The sequence below is a fragment of the Pteronotus mesoamericanus genome, unplaced genomic scaffold, assembly GCF_021234165.1.
Source record: "Pteronotus mesoamericanus isolate MK-2021 breed Mesoamerican mustached bat unplaced genomic scaffold, CSHL_Meso_final scaffold_476, whole genome shotgun sequence".
In the NCBI taxonomy this organism is placed as follows: Eukaryota; Metazoa; Chordata; class Mammalia; order Chiroptera; family Mormoopidae; genus Pteronotus; species Pteronotus mesoamericanus.
In genome coordinates, this window is record NW_026555318.1 from 3,572,193 (window position 1) to 3,596,936 (window position 24,744).

Sequence of the window (24,744 nt, forward strand, 5' to 3'; positions counted from 1 at the left end):
TACCTGTACTACTGTACCCATATATTATGTAATAAGACACAAAAATAGAATTAAAAAACAATTATATGAAAAGTAAATACAAACAGAAGTTCTAATACTTTATTTCTACGTCCAGTTTTGGATTACTAGGTTATAGAGGGTAACATTTCTTACCGACTGTATTAAATCCTGAGTGATGGTAACCAACCAAGGATGTCTCTCCAGGAAAGATGTGCTTAGAGAAAAAGATGGCATTGGTTCATTATCAAATGGCAGGGAAGGATTGCTCCCCCTCAAAAATCTATTTAAACAGTTCATAAGGTAACTCCCCGTTTCCATATCTCCCTTCCTCAACAAATACCCAAAAAGAACACAACAAAGCTACAGTTCCACCTAGCCTTAGCAAGGCTTCCAGCCTGAAATGAAAAATAGTAAAGCATTGGGAAGATTTTATATGTTCATTATATCTTATTCTGGACTACTTTAACAGTTGCTATTCCCGTTTACTGTTGAGGAAGGAGAGGCAGAAAGATTGACTTACCAGACCAAGGTCACATGGAGCTCAAATTCAATTTCAGGTCCAGCAGATAACAAAACCCAAGCTTTTCTCACATTTGCCCTAGACAGATGCTGTCAGCATCTTAGCAATATCATTTCAAGAGTCCATGTTGTACATGTAATATGCATATATTTCCTTCACAGGACTACAAGAGTATATTTTAAATTTGCTTTTTTTTCTTTTTGCCTGTTTTCTCAACTATAATGTAAGCTCTTCAGCGTGGTGCCCTTTTGTCTTATTTACCACTGTATCCCCAGACTAGATCAGCGCCTGAAGTATAGTAGACCTTCAATAAATATTTGTTGAACTAATGACATGTCAGTACAGTTCAGGGAGTTTCTAGAATGGCATTACTTAGCCTTTGAAGGGCAGAGCCTCAGATGTCTTGGGCTCTTCAGCTCTTCTGCTTCTGATTTGCTGGATGTCTTCAGGCCAGACTTGGTGTTTTGTTTGTTTTTTTAGAGAGAGGAAGGGAGAGAGAAACATTGATTTGTTGTACTTACTGATGCATTCATTGGTTGATTCTTGTATGCCCTGACTGGGGGTGTATTGGGACAGCGGTTTAGCCAACTGAGGTACCTGGCCAGGGCCAGGCTAGCCTCTTAACCATGGGTTAACTGGAGGGATGGGAACAGGATTAGTCAACAGTCGTCATATGGCATCCATTTTATGCAGATGCCAGGCTTGTAATAAGCATCTTAGGTAGTGGAATAAAAATGGTCCTCGCCAACACTATAACAGAGGCATCATTTTAGGTTTATTTTACAGATGCAGAAACAAGCACAGAGAGGTTAAGCACCTTGCTCAGAGTCGTGGGCCAGGCAAGCAGCGCTGACCACAGACTGTGCTGTCCCCCCGGGCTGTTGCATAGCTGCATGGTAGGAGGAGCAGATGGGTCTCTGCTCCCAAAAAGCTAGGTCTGTGGTGAAGCAGAGAGAGCCCTGGATGAAGTGTTTTTGAAATTAAATAGTAAAGCGATTTTTGTCTTAATTCACTATGAGGTCCATTCTTAACCTTTTGGCAATTGTCAAACTTATTCAGGGATGAAGTCCTCCCTCCCAGTTGGGGTTGGAACCATCTCCCTGAACTTTTTGTTTAAAGGTTTTATTTATTTTTAGGGAGGAGGGAGAGAGCGGGAGAGAAACATCAATTGGTTACCTCTCCCACACCCCCAATTGGGGACCTGCCCCATAACCCAAGCATGTGCCCTGACCTGGAATCGAACCGGTGACCTTTCAGGATGACCTTTTAGGATGACACCCAACCCACTGAGCTACTCCAGTCATGGTCATCTCCCTGCACTTCTCCGTTTTCCCTCTGAGCTAGAAGCTTTTGCAAACCAGGGCTGAGGGCAGGGTGGATGTTGGTGCCTGGTGGCCACGGGGCTACGGAGTAAGATCTGTGTCTGAATTACCCCAGTGCTGTCAGCTGATTCTGGGCAGTGCAGTGTGGGCAGGAGGCCTTTGAAGCCTGTGCTGTTCCCTCTCCCAGGTGCTCCTAGGCCCTAAGTTCTTGAGCTGAGCTATTCTCATTGTGGAATGTACCTTCTTTTCTGAAAGGAAAGTACATCTCAGCTTTGGCACCTGCCTGAGTTCTGGATGCAGAGGGGCAGCCTGTCACCGTCCTGGGGAAAGAATTAAGAAATGGCTCTGGCCCTGGCTGAATGGCTCGGTTGGTTGGTGCATCCTCCTGCGCACCAAAAGGTGACAGGTTTGATTCCCTGACAGGGTACATACCTAAGTTGTGGATTCGATTCCTGGTACGGGAGGCAACCTATTAATGTTCCTTTCTCCCTCTCTTAATAAAGTCAAATATATCCTAAGGTGAGGATTTTTTTTTTTTTAAAGAAAGAAATGGCTCTGTATAAGCTCTCCATTGCAATAAGCAATGCTTGCTCTTTTCTGAGCTCTGCCCTTCAAGATATTGTACAGTCTTTTGAGTATGGCTTTGGGCAAATTCTTCAACTTTTCTGATCTTCAGTTTCCTCATCTGTAAAGTAGGGATCCCAATGAAAGAAAATGCGTATGAAGTTCTTAGCACAGGGCCTTGCACATGTGTTAAGAAATGTTGAGTATGTACCAGACACCATTCAAGACACTAGAGAAGGAAGCAAATAAAATCTCCATCCTATGGAAGTCACATTCTAGTGGATACCTTGTAACTACTCAAAATTGTAATATTATACTAATTGTAATTTTTTTCAAAGTTCTGTTTGGGAGACAGCAGAAATGAACATGGTTGTGAAGAACATGAAACAAAAAGTTATTAAAACAATTTCCACCCAAACCTGGCTAATTGGATTAGAAGATATGCATTTCTTCCAAAGGTGTGTGAGGATTTGGTGAAGAAATAAAGGTCCTTCTACCACTGCCCAAATCTCTGATTTGATGGAAGACTGGCAGGCTGCACTGGAGTCCCAGAATGGTTCTGCAACAAACCCCAATTTTCTAAGGTCTAGAACTGGAGGACTGAGGTGGCACCTGGATCCTGCATTATCCTATGTGTCTAGTCAATTTTCCTGCCCGCCTGGTTCTATTTGAGTCATCTGAGTTTTATTTTGATTCAATTTCTTTGCCGGCTGCTAACAAACATCATCTCCTCCTACTCTTTTCAGGCAAGAACAGGACTGGAAAGACAAAAGTCTTTCTCCAGAGCAAAAGTCCTGGAGTGGGAGACAATCTCTCCCTGATGGTTCCCAAGGAGGAAACATGCAGGAGCAACTGAGCCCTGCTTTCGGGTTGTCTCTGCTACCGATAACTAGTGGAGGCGGGCCCTCTCTTCCCTCTCTTACTGTGCCTGTGAGTGCCATCTAGAAATGTTTACAACTCTTGCCCGACCAGCTGTCTGCCACCTTCCCTCCTCTCCTCCCACTTTAGCTCGTACTTCACTTCCCCTTGACCATGCCTCTGGTTTTTCCTGTGTTCTGCCTCTACCACGATGAGCCCTGATAGTATCAGGGGTTCCTAGAACTTCAGACCAGCCTCCAGCTTTCTCAGATGAGGAAACAGGTCAAGAGGGGGGAAATAACTAATCCAAAGTCACACTGCTTCATTCATTTATTCACTCAACTAGGAACACACCCTACCCTTTAAGATTTAGCTTAGCCCTGGCTGGTGTGGCTCGGTTGGAGCATTGTCTGGAACACCAAAAGGTTGGGGGTTCTATTCCTGGTCAGGACACATACCTAGTTTCAGGGTTAGACTCCTGGTCAGCGTGCATATGGGAGGCAACCAATAGCTGTTTCTCACATTGATGTTTCTCTTTCTCCCCACCTTCTCTAACATCAATAAACACTTTTTTTAAAAAAGATTTAGCTTAAATGCCACCACATTGGAGAAACGTCCTCTGACTTCTTTATCTAAAGCATATGCTGCCCCCCATTTTTCTCTGTTTCTTTCCCTTAGCTTTTTATCCTTTATCACAATTTGTAATTGTTTCATTTTTTAACCTTTTTGTTTTTGGTCTGACTCCTCTACTAGAGTATTAGCTCCATGAGGGCAAGAGGGGCATGTTTGTTCTTCAGAGACATGCTCATCACTGTGTTCTCAGATCCAGCACATTGATAGATGTTCAAGAAATCTTTGCTGAATTAATGCACAGTGAACAAGTAGCATCAAGGCACCTGGGGATGTGAAAATGGATGAGATGCAGTCCCTGCTTTCAGAACTGTCTTGTATGAGCATCAGAACCAGAAAACAGGGAGCGCAATGAGATCAGGTCCAGATTGGGGGTGGTGAAGGGGTGTTTTGGGGGCACCTAAAACAGGCCTAGGTTACCAACCACCAAGAACCGGGGACAAACCATTTGGCTGTGACTCAGGCCTGTTCCCTGAGCAGCCCAGCAGCAGCAGGGGCTGACGGCTCATCTGCTAGAAAGCGTGCTCAGACGGCACCTGGACCCATTACTCTTTCCAGTGAGGGAGCGTTTGCTAGTCAGTTTTGCTAGTTGGTGGCCAACTCCACAGTCAAGGCCCCAGAGAGCCCCACACCTTCTAGCTAGTTCCAATCTTTGGCCTGGTCGTCTGCTTCAGGAGAGAACTTGTGCAGCACTAAGGAAGGTGACACTTGCCTAGTCTTTGGGATTAGTGGGGTGATAGATGTCCCAGCTAGGTAGCCTTCACATCCAGAGGGCAGAAGGGTTGTCCCACATGGCTCAGAGAAAGCTAGTGCCTCAGAGAGCAAGTGGATGACCTGCCTTCCTGTTCTGGACTATAAAAGGAACCCAGAGGAGGAGGAGGAGGAAGGCAAACAGTGGGACTCCCTTTGAAGAGAAAGAGTCCAAGGCCCTGCTGGCTCTCCTGGGAGAGCAGCTCACCCCTCAGTCCCATCTCCCTACAGTGGGGCAAGATGGCAGCTGCTGCTGCTGCTGCTGGTTCTCAAAGTTCCCAGCAAGCGATAAAACCTCTTCTTTCCTCCTCTCCCCCTTCCAGATTCATCTTTCCACCTGCCAGGAGCCAAAAAGGTAGACTCAGGTCCCTGGCAGCCTGAACTCTGTCCAGATTGGAAGCTTCACAGCTGTATGCTGAGCCGCCTCCGCCTCCACCTGCTTCCAGGGCTGGCTTGTCAGGGCTTAGCCAGGGTCCTCCAGAGCCTCGCGCACCATTCCCTTCCTGCAACCAGTCTGACCAAAATGACTCAGTAACACCTTGAGTGTCACAGCAGTTTTAGCTCTGATCCCCATTCTTCCACCATGGTCGCATGGGTTGGGAATTATCTCCAAATTTATTCAGAGAGGTTAAGTAACTTGCCCAAGGTCACACAGTGAGAAAGTGGCCAAACAAAGAAACCAACCCCCCCCCCGCGCCCCCCCCCCCGGACAAACTTGCATCTCCTGCTCAGCAGTTCGGCAGGTGCTCAAATTATCTATGTGGAAAGGGTGAAATCTGTTGTTTCTTCATTTTGCTGGCCTGTGGATGTTTCTGTGTGCTGGGGGAAGGGGATTGTGTGTGTGGAAGGAAAGCTGTCCCCTTCCTTACTGAACCTTTGACCTCCTTAGTTCACTTTCTCTTCCGAAGTAGTTACTGGTTTAATTCTCATGTCTCCGACTGGACTCTGTGGTGTGTATCTATTGTCAGAGCAATGCCCAACAGCAATGAAGAGTAGGTCTAATATTTTCCTTCCCAGAAGAGCAAAGTCCAAAAAAAAAAAAAAAAAATCCAAATAAATAACCTCACTTTCACCCAAAATGTACAGCCCCGAAGCAAATCTCAAACCAGCACCTGACCCCTGGCATGGTCCGCAGAGGCCCCCAACACACAGCACCCCAAGCCACGCCACACTGCGTTAGGGAGGCGTCGGGGAGGGGGGCCCCCCGAGCACGGGTCCGGCGCGGCGGGGAGCCAGTGGGCGGCGGGCGCGCTGCCAGGCCGGGCCGCACCGCGGGGGCCGGCCGCCCCTCGCCACGTGGTGGTGGCAGCGGCGGGGTCCGGGGCGCCTTCCCAGCTGGAGAAACCCGGAGCAGCCGGAGAGGAGGAGGCGGCGGCGGCGGCGGCGGAGGAGGAGGAGCGGGGCGGGAGGGAGGGAGGGAGGGGGGCTGGGGGGAGGGGTGGGGGGTGGGGAGAGACCCGGCGGCGGCGACAGGGCGAGAGCAGAGCGCGGTGCCAGGGGGGTGGGGGCACCGGTGCCCGTCTGGGGAGGGAGCAGGCGGAGGGGATAAGCTGCGATTACAAGCAGGAACCGGCGGCAGCTGTGAGTCCCCGGCGGGGCTGATCGGGGGAGGGGAGCGGCGCCCGGGGCCGGCCCCCCCGGGGTCGCGGCGAGGGGGGGCGGGGAGAGGGTGGCGGGAGGTTGGCGGGCAGTTGGCCCAGGTTGGCGGAGAGCGGAAGGGTCCGGCGTCCGCCACCCGCATCCTCCCCTTTCGCCCTGATCCGCTGCTCCTCAGGCCGCACCGCCTCCGGAGCCCCTTCCCTGTCTCGGGGATGGGGGACCCGGGGCCCGGACAGCAGCGGGGGAGGGGGCTGTATGGTCTCAGCCTCCGAGAGGGGAGGGGCGACAATTTCTGTCGGCAGAGCTGAAGGGGTTTAAAGGGCGGCTCTTAAAGGGGCCGCAGAAGGGGTCCGGGGCCGAGAAGGCACCCCCTCCCCATCCGCCCTCTGTAGCTCTCACGCGGGGCGGCTGAGCGGAGGGGAGAATGCAGAGGAAGGAAACAGTTATCGGGGCGGCCCAAGGGACTGAGTCCCCGCTAGTGAGGTTGGGCCCGAGGGGGCAGGCAGGGGGTCTGGGGTAGGGGAGTGTGGTGACAGCTGGCCAGCGGAGCTGGGGGGAGGGGATGGGCCTGGGAGGAAGGGGTTAAAGGTGGGGCCAGCCCTACAAACAGGCGCACACACTCCTTACTCAGACACGGTCACACGCGTTTCCCTGTCACTTAATGCCGGGCGGCGGGCGGGGGGGGGGTGGGCAGGAACGGGGCTGGGCCTGCGCCCGTTCCATCCCAGGTTCTGCTGCCCGGCTTTGGGAGGTCGCGGACCCCACTGTCTCAACTCACACCTCAGGAGCCCCCTCTCCTACGCACACGCGGGCTCCGGCGCGCGCATACACCTCGGACATTCCCATAGTGCCTCACGTGACCCACGGCCCCAAACGTGCCCACCCTTCACACACGCTCACGCACGCGTGCACACACACGCACACACAAACACACGGCCACTTCCCAACTCCATTCCGACCCCCACCCGCAGCCCCGCTAGGACACTCATTCACTGTGACACACCTACACTCATTCACAGACACACACATTCCCCCACACATGCCAACCACAGGCACATTCATAAACAGGGCCAGGAGAAGTACACACGCACCCCCTTGCCTAGCCTACACTTTCGGGAGCCCTGAGTCATTCCTGCCCCTTCTGAGGGCTCCCGTTTCTCTGTGTGCAGGCCCACAGGGAGACCTTGGAAATTCTTTGGCAGCCCTCTTCACCTGGGCCTTGGCCCCCTCCCAGAGGCCCCTTCCCCTCTGTGCACTCTCTGACACTCTGCATGGACTTTTCCTGCGTGTCCCAGGTCAGGGGTGAGGAGGGCCTGGAGGGCGGCTACAGCCCCAGTGTGAGTGGGGGAGGTATTTCCTTTTCCTGAACTCTGGGATCCGGCAGGAGGAAGCTGGGAAGTTGGGCGGGGGCCCAGCAGAGGATGTGCTGACAGTGCTGGGGCCGACCCTCCCAGAGCACTGAGCCTTCCTTAGGGAGGAGCCAGGGGTGCCAGAGACCCAGGATGAGGAGCTTGGCAGAGAGGTATTTGGGGAAGTAAGGCCTGGGGTGGAGAAGAGGCTGAGGAGGGAGTCAAGGCAGGCCCCCCTCTGGGCCCCATGCTGGCAAGGCAGCTCTCTCCTGCCCACTGGATTCCCGAAGGAGCCCTTCCCTGCTGCTAGCCTGGCTTACTTGTCCCACCTTGTCACGCCTCCATCCCCAAGTGTTCACCTGGTCCCAGCCCGTTGCAGAGTAGAGAAGATGGGCTTGGTAGTCTGGGAGGGGGCTGTGGGAGACCATGGGGTGGGGCCAGGCTGCATCTCAGCTGGCCGCAGGGCTCCTTGGGCCAGGACTGGGGGAATCAGGGGACAAGCTTCAGGCTGTCGTCTCCTGCTCTCCCAGGAGGCCCAGGGGGTGCTGCAGCCCAGGCCCTTGCCATGGAGTCCATGTTTGAGGATGATATCAGCATCCTGACTCAGGAAGCTTTGGGCCCCAGTGAGGTGTGGCTGGACGCTCCTGGAGACCCCTCACTGGGGGGAGACATGTGCTCCGCCTCCCACTTTGCCCTCATCACAGCCTACGGAGACATCAAGGAGCGGCTGGGGGGCCTGGAGAGGGAGAATGCCACCCTCCGCCATCGCCTCAAAGTCTATGAGATCAAGGTCAGAACCTGGAAATATTGGGGGTCTGGCTGTGTGGGGGGGGCAGGGGAGGCTGCTGAGTGTCAGAAACTGGGGATTCAGCAGAGATTCCGGGGATCCACAAGAGGGGTCAGGGTATAGAGTCTTGAAGCTTGAGGGCCCCCTATGAGGGGTGGCTGTTCTGGATGGAAACTGGAGAGGTCAGCGCCAATTAGGAAGAGATCAGGAGGGACCCACTTTGGAATGCCGGGATCTGGGATCTAAAAAAGGTCTGGTGAGTGGAAGATGCCTACAGGCCCATGGGAATTTGAATGTATAGATCCCACTAGAGGAGAGACTCCGAGGCAGGTTTTAGGGGTGGAGGCACAATGAGGAGACTGAAGCCTGGGCAGAGAACCAGGCACCAGCTCTCCTGAGGGCCTGCCCCACCGTCCACAGTATCCGCTGATCAATGACTTTGGAGAGGAGCATGGCTTCTCGCTGTATGAAATCAAGGATGGCTCCCTGTTGGAGGTGGAGAAGGTCAGCTTACAGCAACGTCTCAACCAGTTCCAACATGAGGTGAGCCCCTTGCAGGCTTCTCAGCCTTCCCTATGCTCGCTCCAATCAATTTCTGACACCTCCCCTATCCACCAGCCTCTGGCCTTCTGTCCCCTGGATCAGAGATGACCATGGTCCTCCCTAGAGTTGGCTGCCGCTCCTTGCACCCCTTTACTGGGCATTGGGGGTAGGGTGCAAGGCACAGGGAGCTGCTCAGCCCCAAAGTCCTTGATGGGCTTGACTGGCGTGCACTCCACTCCTCTGGGCCCCATCCAGTTGCAGAAGAACAAGGAGCAGGAAGAACAGCTCAGGGAGATGATCCAGGCTTACGAGAAACTCTGCGTGGAGAAGAGCGACCTGGAGACAGAGCTGGGGGAGATGGTGAGGCCCAGGGAGCTGGGTGCTGGAGAGTGTGACCCAGGGTGTGTGTCACCCTGTGTGTGTGCTTGTGGAGTACACCCTGCTGTGTTTGTGTGTCTCTGTGAGTTCCCATTTGGCCTTGTGAGTGGGGCTGTGTGTCGAATAGGTTGTGACTGTGTACATCCTGATAATGCAGTATAATGCAGCGACAGAGGTGACTTTGTGAGTGACCCTGCAGAACATTGTGTTTCTTTGTATGTTTGGGTCCTGCTGGGCCCTCCCTCCGCCTGCAGCTCTGCTCCTGGAAGGCTTTGTATGTGAGGCCAAAGGTGACCAGAAGTGTCTGTGGTTGCTGGGACGGGTCCTGGCACATGAGCGATTATGGGTCGGGGTATGGCTGTTCCCGTGAGCAAGCGAGCAGGCGTCAGAATCAGGAGACGTGGTCTCTGCTGACTCCTAGCTGTCACCTGGGTCAAGTCACTTAGCCTCCATTTCTCCTCTGAAAAGTGGGGCAAATAACTTCACTGAGCTGTTGCGGGCATTAGTGTAAAAATGCTTTGCTTTAATAGTCAAACACACTTACACGGTGCTTGCTCTGTGCCAGGCACCGTTCTTATCTCTTCGGATACAGTTACTCATTTTCATCCTCATAACAAACCTGAGAGGTAGTTGTGGTTATCCCCTATGTACAGATGAGGTAGATGAAGACAGAGTGGTTGTCACATACAGTGATGGAAGTTACCGTGCTCCTGAGATGGTATCGAGACAGGGGGCTGAATGTTCTTGTAAGTGTCCCTGTGTGTTGGTGACATGGAAGAGGTATTAACCCTGCCCTTGCAAGGGGCAGTAGCCAGAAACACCTGCATTGCAGTTGCTGGGAGAGGAGACCTTGAACTCGTGGCCACTCGGAGGGTGGAATTGGGATGCGTGACCTGGGGCTTATGCTCAGTGTGGGGGTGATGGCTATTCAGACATGGCAAAGCCCTAGATTTAGGGAGCTACAAGGACGCCTTGGACCTGTGCAGACCCTCACCTCTTGGTTTCCTTCCACAGCGGGCCTTGGTGGAGACCCACCTGCGGCAGATCTGTGGTTTGGAGCAGCAGCTGCGGCAGCAACAAGGCCTCCGGGACACAGCCTTCTCCAGCCTGAGCCCCCCGCCCGCCTCTGCCCCGCCCTGTGCTGATCTGGATGTGCACTACTTGGCGCTGAGAGGGGGATCTGGCTCGAGTCACGGTGAGACCTCGGCGACCCCTGCTCTCCCTACCGCAAACTCCCCAAGCCAAACCCCCATTTCAACACCTTTGGACACAGGTAGTCAACATCCCATTACAATGCTTTAAATTTCCTCACCATCTGTTCACTCACCTCACCCACTATTACCCCAATTTCTGCCGCTGACATCTTCCTCTCAACTCCTGCAACCCCGGCTACCCCCATGCAATTCCCATAGATGCCAGCAGAGGGCACCCCAACCCAGAGTCCCCTGCCTGTCTTAGGCCGTGACTAGGCGAGGCTCCTGAAGATGCTCAGAGACTTGAGTCTGGCCAGGGAAACCCTACAAGAAGCCATTTTTCCCTGGTCTCCAGGAAGATTTAAAAAAAAAGCAGCTTAACTCCTCCTTCCTCACTGTCCTCAGTAGAGGTATCTCTCATCCTGGGGTATCTGTCCTCCAGCTGTCTCTCTTGAATCCCTCACGCTGCAGTCCTCAGCTTTCACTTTGTGCTGCTCCTGGAGTCCGTGGAGGTGCCCAGCAGCTAGACTCAGCCTGACATTGTCCTCTCCCCTGCCCGCAGGCTGGCCAGGCCCCACGCCGCTGAGTGTGAGTGAGCTGGAGCGGAGGCGCCTGGAAGAGGCTCTGGAGGCTGCTCAGGGAGAAGCCCGCGGGGCTCAGCTTCGGGAGGAGCAGCTCCAAGCCGAGTGCGAACGGCTACAGGGGGAACTGAAGCAGCTGCAGGAGACCCGGGCCCAGGTTAGTGACACAGGGTACGGACCCCGGGCCCTTGCTCTGGCACCTCCACAGCTCTGTGGAGCTCTGGGGGCAGCAGCGAATAGCATTTAGAGGTTTAAGACTTCTTCACCAGGCGGGGGCAGCCGGGCCCTGGTAGAGAAGGGGGGTCCAGGCCAAGTGAGGCTGGCTTCTGACCTCTCCATTTTCTCTCTTAGGACTTGGCCTCCAACCAGTCAGAGCGGGAGATGGCGTGGGTGAAAAGAGTTGGAGATGACCAGTAAGTCACCCTCTTTACCTCTGTACCCCTGGGGTGGTATTTCCCGGGCCCCCTTTGGTTGGCTGTTCCCTTTGGTGCTGTTTGGGAGACCTCTCTTCCAAGCTCTCAGAACTGTGGGGTTTGGGTTGCTTGTGTGGCTCAGCATCATTCACAGGAAGGAGGTGAGGTTCTGGGGGTGTGCAGATTCTGGGAGGTTCCCTTTGCTTTCCTCTGGTACCCAAGCCTGTGTCTCCTCAAGGTGTCAGGGTTTCAGAGAGGCTTCCTCAGAGACTCTGCTGCTCTGTTGTGTACCCCCTGGTGAGTTTTGGGGCCTCCCTGGGGCCACATTTTTTGTCCCAGTAACAAGGCCCAGGCAGTGGAGTTCACCCTCCCCTCCCTGATGAAGGGGAAGGAGGTGGCCTCTTTCAGGATTTGTGGTGCCTCATCTACCTCAGGAGAGAGAAAGCAGAGGCTTAGGGTTGGAGAGACTTCCTTGAGGGGAATTAGAACATACTCTGCCGGGGTGTCCCTCGGGAATCCTGCGGGAAAGAGGGGAAGGAGGAAGTAGAGCAGGATCTATGTCAGCGAGGAGTCTAATGACAGGGGCTTCTGTGGCAGCCCTGGGCAGCAAGGGAGAGGGTGCATGGCAGCCTGGTAGCAGCAAGCCTGATGCCTTTCACATCCGCAACAAGCTCATTCTCTCCCACTTTCTGAGAAATAGAGCGCAAACCTCCTTCCGCCTAGCCCTCTCCCCTGAGATGGGTGTGTGGCGCAGACTCCCTACTTTCACGGGAGGGGAAGACCAAGGCCCAGAGGGGAGCAGGAGCTTGCCTTCCTCCTCGCCTTCCTCCCAGCTTCTGGCCCATTGAGGATACTCCTCGCCTCCCTCTGCCCCCTGGGTTGAGCGACTGGGTGGAGCTCTGATAGCGGAGGGTGAGAACCCAGCTTGTGGGGCCTCTGGGTGGGACCCCTTAGCTAGGCTGCTTTGGGGCATTGGGGGCCTCTGTGGAGAGGGTCCACCCTGGCTTGCGGCTGGGGCTCAGAGCCCAGCCTCATCTGTGTGCCCAGACCTGGAACACACATACACACATGCTCTAGAATCTTAATTTGCCTCAAAAGTCACACTGCAGGGCTCTTTATGTGTCACTGAGTCCAACCCCTCCTAGAAGACCAACTGTGAAGACTCCCCCAGGTGGCTGGCTGAGCCCCGAGCGAGGACAGGGATTGTGGCAGGGCTGGAGGTGAACAGCCAGACTTTGAATCCAGGGATGCTGGGTTCCTGAGTGGCTTCGCTTGACTGACTGCACTTCTCTGGCCCCAGGTTTTTCTCATCAGGGGTCAGTCGTTGCTGAGAGATGTGAGAGGAAGGCGATGAGGGGTGGGGGCAGGGAGGACTGGTGGGTTCCAAGGGGCAGGGGCTGTGAGTGTGTGAAAGAGAACCCCTCCCATAAGGTGCTTTTGGAGGTCAGATCCTCCCTCCTGCTATTCTGGCCAGAATAGACCCTTTCCCTTCCCCTCCCAAGGCCTCCCCCCGTCCCCTTGGCCACGGGGATGAGCTGGTCTTACTCCCTTACCTCCTGGCTCCTTCCCGCTGTCCCAGGGGTTAGACACAGCCTCAGGACCTCCTGGACCTCTGTCCCTGGAGCCAGCCCGGCCCTGCCCGCCCAGCCTCACCCTTCCTTTCAGGTTGAGTATCTGTGGACAGCCCCAGCTTGGCAAGAGTTAACTCTCAGAGGAAATCCTCACTCCCCCGGTAGTTTTATTTTCTTATAAACTCAGCTCGTTTTGGTAATAGTCCGCTTCCCGGTGCTCAGTGCTCGCTCCCCTGGCCTCCCACCTGAGAGGCCTCAGTCACCTGCTGTCGGTTCACTTTCCCCCACGGGCCCCTCCCCTTCTTTCTATTTCTGCCAGACCCTCCAGGCGGGTGGGAATGTCACATGTGGGTTTACCCAGAAGAGGAATGCAGGGGCTGGACTATCCAGGTGGGGGTGCCAAAGCTAAAGGGGGGGCCACAGAAAGGTCGATGTTTAGCCTACTCCTCTGTGGGAATCTCCTGTGTCCCCCAAAAGGTTCTCACTTGGGACATCTCCAGGGCAGCCAGTTGTATTGCAGGAGTCCTGGGTATTAAAATAGCCCCCCGCCCCCACTACTCCTGCCTCTGTTAACTCTCCGCCATGGGTCCCCCCTGTGCTGAGGCCTGGGCGGCAGCCCCAGCCCAAAGTTTTCCCAGGTCCTCCCATCCCAGCCCCTGGTCTACAAGCTCTGGTCCGCAGTGTTCCCCTGAAGATGGGCACCCAGACCAGACCAGACCAGGCCAGACCAGACTGCCACCCTCCAGGTCAGGCCTCTGGGCGTGATTTCTCTGCCCTTTAGTTAGCCCCGCACCCAGTGGCCCGCGACCAGGGGAACAAATTGCCCCAGAGGAAGAGCTTTAGCGGGGTCACTCAGAGAGGCCAAAGGCAATGATGAGAGAGAGGAGGCAGGACAGGAGACCACTGTTCCAGAAGATGCACTGGGAGGAAAGGACCCCAGGAGGGTCCCAGAGGAGGTGGGAGGTGCAGAACCCACAGCTCCCGTCCCTCTGGGCCCATCGCAGAGCGCCTTTCAGAGGGTGTGACCAGTGCTGGGGGTGGAGGGGAAATTGTGGAGAGGGGGCTCCCTCAGGGGTCTGAGGGCTCTGAGTGGGCAGGACTCGGGAGGGGAATGAGGGCTCAGTGAAGGAGGGGGCTCATCCGTGAGGGGTCTACCATGAGAAGACATGGGGCTCAGTGTAAGTGTGAGGGGGAAAACTATAGATCTTTCTTTTTCCCCAACGTGGGGGGCTCAGCATTGCAGCCTGGGCCCTTTTCCGCCCACCCCCAACACCCCTCTCTCCGCCCACAAGCCTCTGCGTGGGCTGCGGTTAGTGGTGGGGGAGAAGTGTGAACTCCGAGAGAGAGGATGGAAACTCTGCACAGAGGTCAAGGGCAGTGTGGGGTGGGTCAGGACGGAAGTCGGAGACCCCCATGTACCCTGAGCTGAGCCTCATGCCCCAGAAGCAGCCGGCCCAAGGCCTCCCCCTTCACGCTTCTCACCCTCCCTACTTCCTTTCTTTCAAGTCTCCTTCAGCCAGGGCACCCAGCAGCGCGCACAGGAGTTAACCCCTGAACACTCGCAGCCTTGGGAGCTCCCCGTGGGTGGGGAGGGGCTCTGAAGTTGAGGCCCACCACTCCCACCTCATTGTGGTCTGAGGGATTGGTTGACTTTGAACCGGTGTCTGGCCATTTCCCTGCCAGGAAGGCAGAGAGCAGCTCTTACCACATTCTCTCCCTCCATGGGAAACTCTACATCCTCCCCTCAGTTTTCAAGCAAAGTTACTGAGCTGGTGTCTCCAAAAAAAGGATCAAAATGGTTTCCCCTTCCCCACCTATCCCCAAGGTACTCCCCCTTCCTTCATCTGCACCAGACATTCTGCGAGGCAATTTACCTACAAAATCTCATTTAATTCTCTCTCTCTCTCTCTCTCTCTCTCTCTCTCTCTCACACACGCGCATGCACACACACACACACACACACAATCATGATAAAGGTATTATCCCTTTTTATGGCTGAGCACACCGAGGTACAAAGAAGTTGAATAATCAGAGAAATTAAGTGCAAATACCAAGCAGGTCCTGAGCAAATGGGGCGTTTTTCTTGTTCGGGTTCTTCAGATTGGAGGCCCTATGGAGGGGTGACCAAATGATTTGTCGACTGGACCTGATCACTTTTGAAAGTGAAAGGGGGCACTATTAATAATTATGCTGGGGCAGCTAGGGTGAACCATGGCAGTCCTGGGCAAAGTGGGATGTGTGGCCCCCTCATTTCCCCGGGGACTCTGCGAGCCGCTCAGTTTGGTCGCATAGAGGAGCCTGTCTAGACACAGCGAACATCTGGCTGTGCTGGAAGCATGGCAGGGCTGCCATGAAGAGCCCGGCTCTGTGGACCGCAAGTCGTATCTGGTCGAGGAGCGTGAAGGGGCTCAAGGCGCCTGAAAGGAAGTGGTGGAGCACTGGGTTGTTGCAAAGCGACTTCCTCCTCCCCTGGCCCGCAACCTCAAGTCCGCTCTATACGGCCTGTTGCCTGTGGTCCCCTCCCTGAGGGTCGGGTGGGAAGACTGATGATGGGTGTGCCTGTGGGTGGCGGAAAGTTTGGTCCCTAAATTCACCCACAGGGGTGAGGTGGCTGGGGGCAACTATGGGCAAGGACCGAGGGGTTAGGAACGCTGGACTTCTATTTTCCTCCTGATTCTGAGTCAGTTGCTGATTCTGATCACATGGCTCGCTCGATTCTGACCCCAGTCCTAACCCTAATATGGATCCCATTCCTGACTAACCCTATCCCTCATCTGGACCTCTGTCCACAATCCTGTCTGAAAATGAACTGTCAGCCCCAGCCCTAACCTGACCCTCGCCCCAGCCTTAACTCTGGCCTCATGCCCATCCCTAGCTCCAATCCATGATCCAACGCTGGCCTGAATTCCAACCCTGCCACGTCTCACTGCCGCCCCAGTGCAGCACCGGGCGCCCAGAGGGCTGCCCTGGGGAGGACTCTGCACTCAGAAGCCCATGCATCTCCCAGCTAGTTTTGGGCAGAAGGAGGCCTTTTATAGAGGAGGACACTCAAGTCTCTAGCCTTTCTCACCTGGGTAGCTTTATCAAGAACAGAGAAGATTATTATTTCCAGATGAATTTTTGAGATCCCTGAGTTACTCGTGGAAAGAATGAATGAAAGGATAAGTCAATGAAGGGTGGAAAGAGTTGCAGCAGAGGCTGCCCTTCTTCCTGCCAGCTCTGCCATTTGCACGCTGGCTCCTCTGAAGGCGCCAGCTCAGCAGGCAGAGGTGCCAAGAGCATGTTTAAATCCCTGCTCTGTGTCACCACTGCTTTGTGACCTTGGGCCAGCCTCTTCCTAGCTCTGACTTTCCACTTGCACAGATGTCTAGCACCTTACCAGGGCAGCAGTGGTGGTGGTCAGGGCCCCCGACCACTTTGGTGGTCCTCTGCCTCTTCCCCCTCCTCATCTTTCCCTTCTGCAGCCTTCCCAGCGCTCCTTCCCCCAGCTGTGTGGGTCCTTTCGGAAGGCAGGCTATAGCTGTGAGGTCAGTAGCCTGGACTTTGGAGCTCCCATTCCAGCAACTCCGTTACTGCCAGGCTTTATGACTTTCGTCAAGGACTAAAGGTCTGGAAACCTCCATTTTCTCACCTGTAGAATGGAGATAATAGTGCCAACACTGTAAGGTTGTTGTGACTATTAAGTGAAGTTCTTAGCATAATGCCTGGCCTGTGAGGAGTGCTCATACAGATTATCTGTGATTCTTTTCTTCCTGGGCCCCTCCCAGGTTCTCAGAGACTCTGAACCTTCCCCCAATAAAGAAGCACCCGAACGCAGCCAGCTGTTGCCATTCACCTGACCCAACTTTCCCGAGCAGTCTCGATAGTGGAAAATAGCGCTCAGGTGTGGGCCAGGAAGCCAGGAAACGGAACGTGCACTCAGGTGCATGTGTATGACTCTTGGTTGTGCTGTGAAGTTGAGATTTTTTTCCACTGCATTGGCAGTGTTTTCTAATGTGAGTCATTCAGGTCGCTAGTGTATTTCGCAGCCTGGGCCTGTGCATCTGGAGGTAGGGAGAGACACCCAAATAAGGGGGAGGTCCCATGGGTCATGGGGCATCAGGAGGCTGGGTCCCACCATCTGGCCAGGTCTCAGAGGTCTCTATGAAGGCTGCCTGGGGTTCCGGCACGACGGTCCGCCTGCCCCAGGCGCCTGCCTTCCATTTCCTGCTGCCCTGCCTGTTTTGTTGCGAGGAGGGTGCCAGGAGCTGGGCAGTGGGAGCTGGACTAGCCTCTGGCAGGGGAGGAAGGCGAGCGGGGAGAGACACGGGCCTGGGACCTGAGTGTGGCAGGTGAGATCTCCGAGGCGGGGTGTGAAGGCAACAACCTTTATCTGTCACCTGAGGTACGGCAGTGACTGCGAGTGGGGAGAGGAGCTGTGGCTGCTTGGTCAGAGGAGGGCACGCAATACCAGCGCCCTGCCCGGAACACCCCCCGCGCCCTCCCCACCCCTGAGGGGCTGGCACGGTCCTTCGAAAGCCCCCAGTCTGATGGGAGAGACACAGATCCTGCCCTTACATTGTCCCAGGTCTGAAGGGGGTCGCCTTCCACTGGGGAGTCCCCAGTGTAATGCGGACACAGAGACCAGCCCTCCAGTCTGAGGGGGAGATGCATTTTCCCCACAGGCCCATGAAATGAGTGTGGGTGGACACGGGACGCATTTAGCGACACAGGGGCTGAGGTGCGATGGGATCGAGGGCTGCAGCCCCTCAGCAAGGGTTTCTGAGAAGACCTTCCTTTCTCTCCGCCCCATCCGCCTCCGCCCATCGTCAGGTGGGTAGTGGGCACTCTCCCTCCCGAAGAAGGCGACTTGTCCCCCAGAAGCCCAGCCTGTTTGCAATAATTTGGCTTTGGCCCAAGTGGGTTAAAAATAGTTTTGTTGTGGGAAGGGCCATTGTCTCCCCCACCACCCAGCTCTGCCTGAGGATTAGTGAGAGAGCCAGCCAGCGAGTGCAGAGCGAGAGCGAGGGCGCTCAGTCATCTACCCTCTGCACCTAGGCTTTTCCTGCGCTCTGAAGCCCTAACCTCAGGACTTCCCCTCCTCTCCTGTGGGGTCAGACACACACACACACACACACACACACACACACACTCGCACACTCGCCCTCCCACCATGCCTCACCACCCCGGCCTCACACTTACCCTCACTCCTTCCCATCCACATACATCCTCTCTTGCACGCCCATGACTATGGGACACGGGCAGGGCCCCTGCAGGGTCTGGACGATGCCCCACCTCGTTCCTGCTTATGGACCTACAGCTCCTGGGGCTGAAGGGCCTCCCCTGGGGGGAGATCCATCTGGAGAGGCTGAGCCTCTGCCGGCCACTCCCCTCCAGCTCCAATTTTCACAAAGTTCCAGAGTCCCTTCTGGACTTAGCGAGGCCGAGCGATGCAAGTAAACCAAAGCCCCTGCCTCCCAGGCTCTGTCCAAGCAGAACAGAACAGAACAGAACAGAAGGCAGGGACCCAGAGCCATGGCAGAGCCTCAGGTGCGGTCAGGGAGGTCTCTCTGGCCGTGAGCAGGCCAGGGCAGGGGACAGAGGAGGGGCCGTCTGGAGAGTGATAACCTTCAGAGGCTTTGGGTCAGAGAGCCCTAAAGAGAGAGAAGGATGACAGGAAGTAGGTGAAGTCTTTGCCAGCTCAGAGTCGGTTCCAGCTTTGTGAGGGTGGGTGTGCGGGAGATCTGAACAGGAAGTGGGGGAAGAAAGAGAAGAAGAAAGAAAAATGGATGGAGAGGCTGAATTCAACATCTGCTGGGTAGCAGGCCCTGGACATAATGCTAGGAAGGTGGTGATAAAATCTCCACTTTCAAGGAATTCCCAGTGAAGCTCCATATAATCTCCTGAGAGGTACAGGCTGAAAGGAGCTCAGAGGCAGCTTTGAGATGGAAGCAAGGGCATTGGACCTGGAACTGGGCAGACGTGGGTTCCAGTTTATCAGCCTGTAACCTGGGAACCACTGCCCTAGCCCCAGGTACGGTTCACTGGGAGGAGAGGGTGTCTTCCTGGAGGAAGTGGCATTTAAGGTAAACCTCAAAGCCCACGAGGACTTCTGGAGGGGAGGAGAGGGCTGGATGCGGGGGCAGTGCCAGCTCTTGCTCCATAGCATGACAGTGAACCCACTTCCTTTCTCTTCCCTGCCCCCTGCCCTCTGACCTCAGGATCAGAGCAGGCTGGCGGGACTGGGCAGGATGCAGCCATAACCTGGGGGACTGGGGTGTCCTTCAGGGTGAATTTGGCGCTGGCTTACACGGAGCTGACAGAGGAACTGGGCCGGCTCAGGGAGCTGAGTTCTCTGCAGGGGAGGATCTTGAGGACCCTGCTGCAAGAGCAGGCCAGGGGAGGAGGTGAGATGGGGCCACCAGGGCTGGGCCTGAGGCTGGGGGAGCACTGGCTACCATCCTGTGTCCTGGGGCCACCGTCCGCTTCCTTTCCCCTTGCCTGATCCTTTTTCACGGGTTGGGAGGAGAGTGGGTGGGGTTTGGTTGCAGGCAAGCCCCTCGCTCTCAGTTCTGACATCTCCCCCCACGGCTGTCCCTTGACCTGGTCCCACTTCTCTTCCAGGCCAGAGGCACTCGCCTCTCTCACAGCGCCACTCCCCGGCCCCCCAGTGCCCCTCGCCATCCCCACCCGCCCGAGCGGCGCCCCCATGTCCCCCGTGCCAGTCCCCGGTCCCCCAGCGCCGCTCCCCCGGGCCCCCGTGCCCCTCGCCCCAGCAGCGCCGCTCGCCCGCCTCGCCCTCCTGCCCATCGCCTGTCCCGCAGCGCCGATCGCCGGTGCCGCTGCCGCCGTGCCAGTCCCCCAGCCCACAGCGCCGCTCCCCGGGGCCCCCAGCCTGCCCGGCCCCGCAGCCCCGGCCGCCGCCGCCCCTCCCACCGCCAGGGGAGAGGTCGCTGGCGGAGCGCGCCTATGCCAAGCCGCCCAGCCACCACGCGAAGGCCGGCTTCCAGGGCCGGCGCAGCTATTCAGAGCTGGCCGAGGGCGCGGGCTACGCGGGCGCCTCTCCGTCCTGGCTGCAGGCCGAGGCGGCCACGCTGCCCAAACCACGGGCCTATGGCGCGGCCGAGCTCTATGGCCCTGGCAGGCCGCTCAGCCCACGGCGCGCCTTCGAGGGCATCCGCCTGCGCTTCGAGAAGCAGCCGTCAGAGGAGGAGGAGTGGTCCGTGCCTCCCAGCCCGTCCAGCCCCGAGGCGGGCACCATCCGCTGCGCCTCGTTCTGCGCCGGCTTCCCCATCCCGGAGTCGCCCGCAGCCACGGCCTATGCCCACGCCGAGCACGCACAGTCCTGGCCGTCCATCAACGTGAGTGCCCCCCGCCATGGGTGACAGAGACCTGAAAGCCCCACCCTCACTTCACACCTGATGGGCTGAGCTCCCTTCCTTTGTCGCCTCCCCCTGGCTTCCCTAGGGCCTAGGTAGTGTAGGTCCTTTTGCACTGCTAAAACTTGTTCAGGGCATGGTCGTCAGAACCACAGTCCTGCCTTTGATTCCAGACTCCACTGCTTAGTAGCCACCAGGATTTGGACAAGTTACTTATCCTCCCAGATCCTAAGTTTCCTCATCTGCACAGTGAGGACAAGCATTACGCTGTCTGACGTCATTGGAGGGTTCTTGGGAGGGTGAGCCTGCAGCGCTCTGTGCAGGGCCTGCGAGGGGTGCTCGGCAGGAGCATCTGCTCTTCACTGGTGATGGAGGCCAAGCTGGCCCTGGGGGTCCTGGGCGACCGGGGGACAGGCCTTCTGGTCCACTTCCCTCCGTCAGGCCTCAGAGCCCCTGTTCCTTTCTGTCTGCCTTAGAAGACAACCCTACCTCGGGGCTCTATCATTTCACTGAAATAATGAGTTTCCTGAATGTCAGATCCAACCCTTGTCACCTGGAAGGACCAAAATATATTCCAGAGCCAGGCAGAATATTATTTTTGGGTTGTACATTGTTTGGGATTATCCACCGCTTTGCATTATCTGGCAACGCTGTCTTAGCCACGCCGGGGGCACGCCTGGGCCTTGGCTCTGCTCGTGGCTGCAGAGGTCCTGGCGGGCTGGGCGCACGTACTGCCTCACACACACTCCTGTGGGCCCCACGCCCTGGGCTGGGGGGCAGATGCTGAACCGGTGGAAAGTGGGCAAGGGCGGGGAGGAGGGGGTGGCGCTGGACGAAGGGCGCCCAGAACCCTTCTGCGTGCTGCGGCCCTCCCTGCCCTGGGTCCCAGGGAAAGGCGGGCTGGGGCGTGGGGGCCATGAAGGAGGGTTGGGGACCATAAGTGACTTTCGTCTCTCCCCACAGCTGCTGATGGAGACAGTGGGCTCTGACATTCGCAGCTGCCCCCTCTGCCAGCTGGGTTTCCCTGTTGGGTACCCAGACGATGCCCTCATCAAACACATTGACTCCCACTTGGAGAACAGCAAGATCTAGGGGGCCTCTCCCACCCGCTGGCTGTTTCTCTGCCCTCTCCCATCACCCCCAAGCACTCACTCACTTTGAATGCTGCATGAATCTCGTGGGGGGCCCCTGCCCCTTGCGACCCCCAGATACCTCCACTAGCTACTGAGTCAACAAGTCAACGTGTGTGCTGTCTTCCCTGGTCTGGGCACCACGCAGTCCTGGCTCTTCCCAGGAGGTCAGTCGAGGCTCTCCCCAGCTCCCTGGCTTCCAATGGGAGGTGGGGATCGGGGCTGGGGCCGCGAGGGGAGCGCCTCACCCAGCCTCTCCCTCTGCCTTTCTGTTCTCAAACACAGTTGGATCCAAGGAGGTATCTAGTGCTTGGGCCTGGGGTAGAGGGAGGGTATCGGAGGACCCCAGGAGCTCCCCCAGCCCCTCCCCAGATGTCCGTCTTTCTCAGGCTGGGCTCTGCCCAAGGAACGTCTCCCAGTGGGGTTCCAGAGCCCGCCCTGCGCACGATGCCAGTTCGTCCGCCCCGTGGCCAGCTCAGGGCGTGTGGCGTGGGCCCCCACAGCGGGGAAGGAGGCATCTCGATTCTTGCCATTCTCTGCAGGCCGCCCCGTTCACCTGCTCCGCCCACTCTGGGGGACAGGGAGGGTGGGAGAGGAGAGGGAGGACCCTGGAGGACTGGAAGGACACAGCCTAAAGAGGCTGCCCTATGGGCCAGGAGTCCCTGCACATGACCCTCAGGCCAGGGGACTCCCTGTGCCGACCTCCTAGGCCCGTGCCCGCCCCCGGAGCCCCCAGCACTGAGGCACAGCTTGTTATGGCAGTCGCTCCCCTTCCCCCACTGGAGCCCCTGACACCAACAGGTACCCTGCAGCCCGTGTGTGACTCAGCCTCTGTTAGCTGGGTGGGTGTCATCAGCCCTGCCTCCCAGGCCAGAACCTGAGGATGGGCCCAGGGTGCTGTGGAGATCAAATTCAAAAGAGCTAACCCCCTTCCCACACCCCAGTGACCCACATTCCCTCTGTGAAATCTACCTCAGAGTCGTACCCTCAGAAGGATGGGTAAACAGGAGGCCAGGGGGTCCCGGGGCTGAGGTGGGAGCTTCCTACAGCAAGAGCCTGCCACCCACGATGAACCCACTCCTCCCCCCCACTGCCAGCCTCTCCTGGGTCTCAAGCCAGGACGGGTGGCAGTGGACGCTATTGTCAGCGCATGTACCATTCGATCCAACTCTTCCAGGCCCCCCACCTCCTCACATGCCTCCTCCTCAGCGCAAGGGAGTGAAGGGGCGTGTTGGGGGGAAGGGGCCAAGGACTCCAGAGACACGTGGCATTGTACCTTGAATGTTCCCCCCAGGAGGGGAAATGGGGAAAGGGGAATGCAGAGGGGAGGTGGGGCCCCTCAGCCCCCTGAACAAGTTGAAAGTCCAAATAAAACTTACCTGTTCCATCTGCGCTCAGTCTGTGCCCTCCATGGCAGGGGTGGGGAGAGAACGCTTGGTGGCCAGAGGTCTTGAAAACTGTCTCAGGGATACACCCCCATGGGGGAGCAGTCAGTGGGCAAGTGGGAGGTGCACAGGGCACCCACGCCCCAAGGCGATTCTGGCAATGTAAGCACGCAGGTAGCCATAGATGACTCCTGACGAGTTTATTTAGGACAGGTATGGAGCCGCAGAGGGTATCTTCACGACCAAGCAGCCACCCAGCCCTGAGCAGGTGTCAGGGACTCTAGAATTTTCCCGCCTCACTGGTCTGGCAGGTGGAGGTTCTGAAGCCCTCCCTGGGGGTTCATTTCTTAGTAGCAGCTATTTCTTCATCTAATGATTTCTGCATTCCAGGAACCAGGGTGGGGCCTCAGAGAGAAAGGATATTCGTGTTCCATATCCTCATGGGTCTGAGAGCAGGGGAGGGGCTGGGCCCCAGGCTCAGCAGCTGCTTCAGAAGTCTCACAGCCTGGGAGGTCAGAGCCAGGTCATGAACCCTTGACTCCTGCCCCAGCCAGGGCTGCCCTCTGTCTGCAAAAAGGGCCCGAGGTACTTATGCATCAACTCTGGGTGTCTTTAACTTCCACGTGGCCCTTTTACCATTAAAAACAAAAGGCGGGGGTAATTGCTAATTGAAAGCCTGAGGTCCGGTTCCAGACCCGGGGTGAACATTCTTCCTCATTCAGCGTCAAGGCCCAGATCCTCATGGAGAGATTTTCCAGTCCCCCTTGCTCTGCTAAAACATCATCCAGCCTTGATTCCATCTGTGGCCAAGTACCGAGTGCCAGAAAAGGTGAGAACAGCTGTCCCTGTGGAATGTGGCTTCACAAGCCATGGGGAAGATGGTTCTAGCTCCTGGCACATGGACGCTCAGTGCCCCTCGGTGCTCCCCCATCTCAGTCAAATCCCATGGAGGAAAGCAGCATCCAGGTTTTGGGTCTGGGTCCTGTTTGGGTCTCTGAAGCATTTGCTAGAAGGGCATTAATGAATTGGAGGTCATACCGGGACACTAGGCAAAGAGAAATCCTAGCCATTGAGGAAAAGGGCAAAGGGTGACTTGGGAACGAGCAGGAGGCGGGGCATGACACAGCCAACCACTTCTGATCCTTGAGCGTGTCTGCAGGGGGGACAGAACCCAGCGCTTCCCCGCAACCTGGACACCCCCGCCCCCAGTCATCGGGTGAGACGTAAAGTGTAGATTCTGGCAGCTCATCCCCTTGATTTCTGGGGGCCTGGAAAAGGGCTCAAGCTCAGGGCAGAAAGCTGCTGGGGCGGGGAGGGAAGGTAGGGAAGGAAGGAAGGAGAGACAGTATGTCCCCAGCCCAGGCCCTCCAGAACCATAACCTTTCATTTAATGCTCTTCCCCCACCAAAGGCGAGGCTGTGGGGAGGGGGGAGGGGCTGCAAGACAGGCTGGGGAGTCCTGCCAACACATCCCTCTCTTCCCAAGCAGGGCTGTGATCAGATGGAAGGACACTGGCTCCTCATTTCTCTGTAGGACTAATGTTGGGGGACAAATGGGTCTAGATCTCTAGGTTCCTGGAAAGGCAAGGAGGGTGGGACAACTTTCACAGGAGCAAAGTGGTGGGGAGGCCCCCTGTTGAGGCAGAAGATATACTTGGTGTTGTGGGGGGACCCACTCACGCCCACCAGCACAGACCCAGAGCCAGCCATGGGGGACGGTAGAGTGGGGCAGGGGCTGGGAGACTTCACAGAGACCAGGCCATGCAGGGTTTGCCTCCAAGTGCCCCGTGGAAGGCCGACAGCCAACATTCCCT

At 56.5% G+C, this 24,744-nt stretch overlaps 1 protein-coding gene across 3 annotated transcripts; it reads left to right on the forward strand.

Annotated features, from left to right (window-relative positions):
- The first annotated feature begins 6,114 nt into the window (after nucleotides 1-6,114).
- TBKBP1 (TBK1 binding protein 1) lies at nucleotides 6,115-22,906 on the forward strand. 3 transcript variants are annotated; one of them, XM_054593807.1, is made up of 11 exons: nucleotides 6,166-6,225; nucleotides 7,413-7,538; nucleotides 8,123-8,382; nucleotides 8,800-8,922; nucleotides 9,178-9,282; nucleotides 10,315-10,495; nucleotides 11,056-11,231; nucleotides 11,426-11,487; nucleotides 19,326-19,444; nucleotides 19,662-20,398; nucleotides 21,380-22,906. In XM_054593807.1, the coding sequence occupies exons 3-11, from the start codon at nucleotides 8,158-8,160 to the stop codon at nucleotides 21,506-21,508; spliced, it is 1,857 nt and encodes a 618-aa protein (XP_054449782.1). In that variant the 5' UTR covers nucleotides 6,166-6,225; nucleotides 7,413-7,538; nucleotides 8,123-8,157; the 3' UTR covers nucleotides 21,509-22,906. The 3 variants fall into 3 exon arrangements, with proteins under 3 accessions (XP_054449779.1, XP_054449782.1, XP_054449781.1); XM_054593806.1 differs by lacking the exon at nucleotides 6,166-6,225 and adding an exon at nucleotides 7,698-7,765 and having other exon boundaries at nucleotides 7,415-7,538; XM_054593804.1 differs by lacking the exon at nucleotides 7,413-7,538 and having other exon boundaries at nucleotides 6,115-6,225.
- Nucleotides 22,907-24,744: the final 1,838 nt, after the last annotated feature.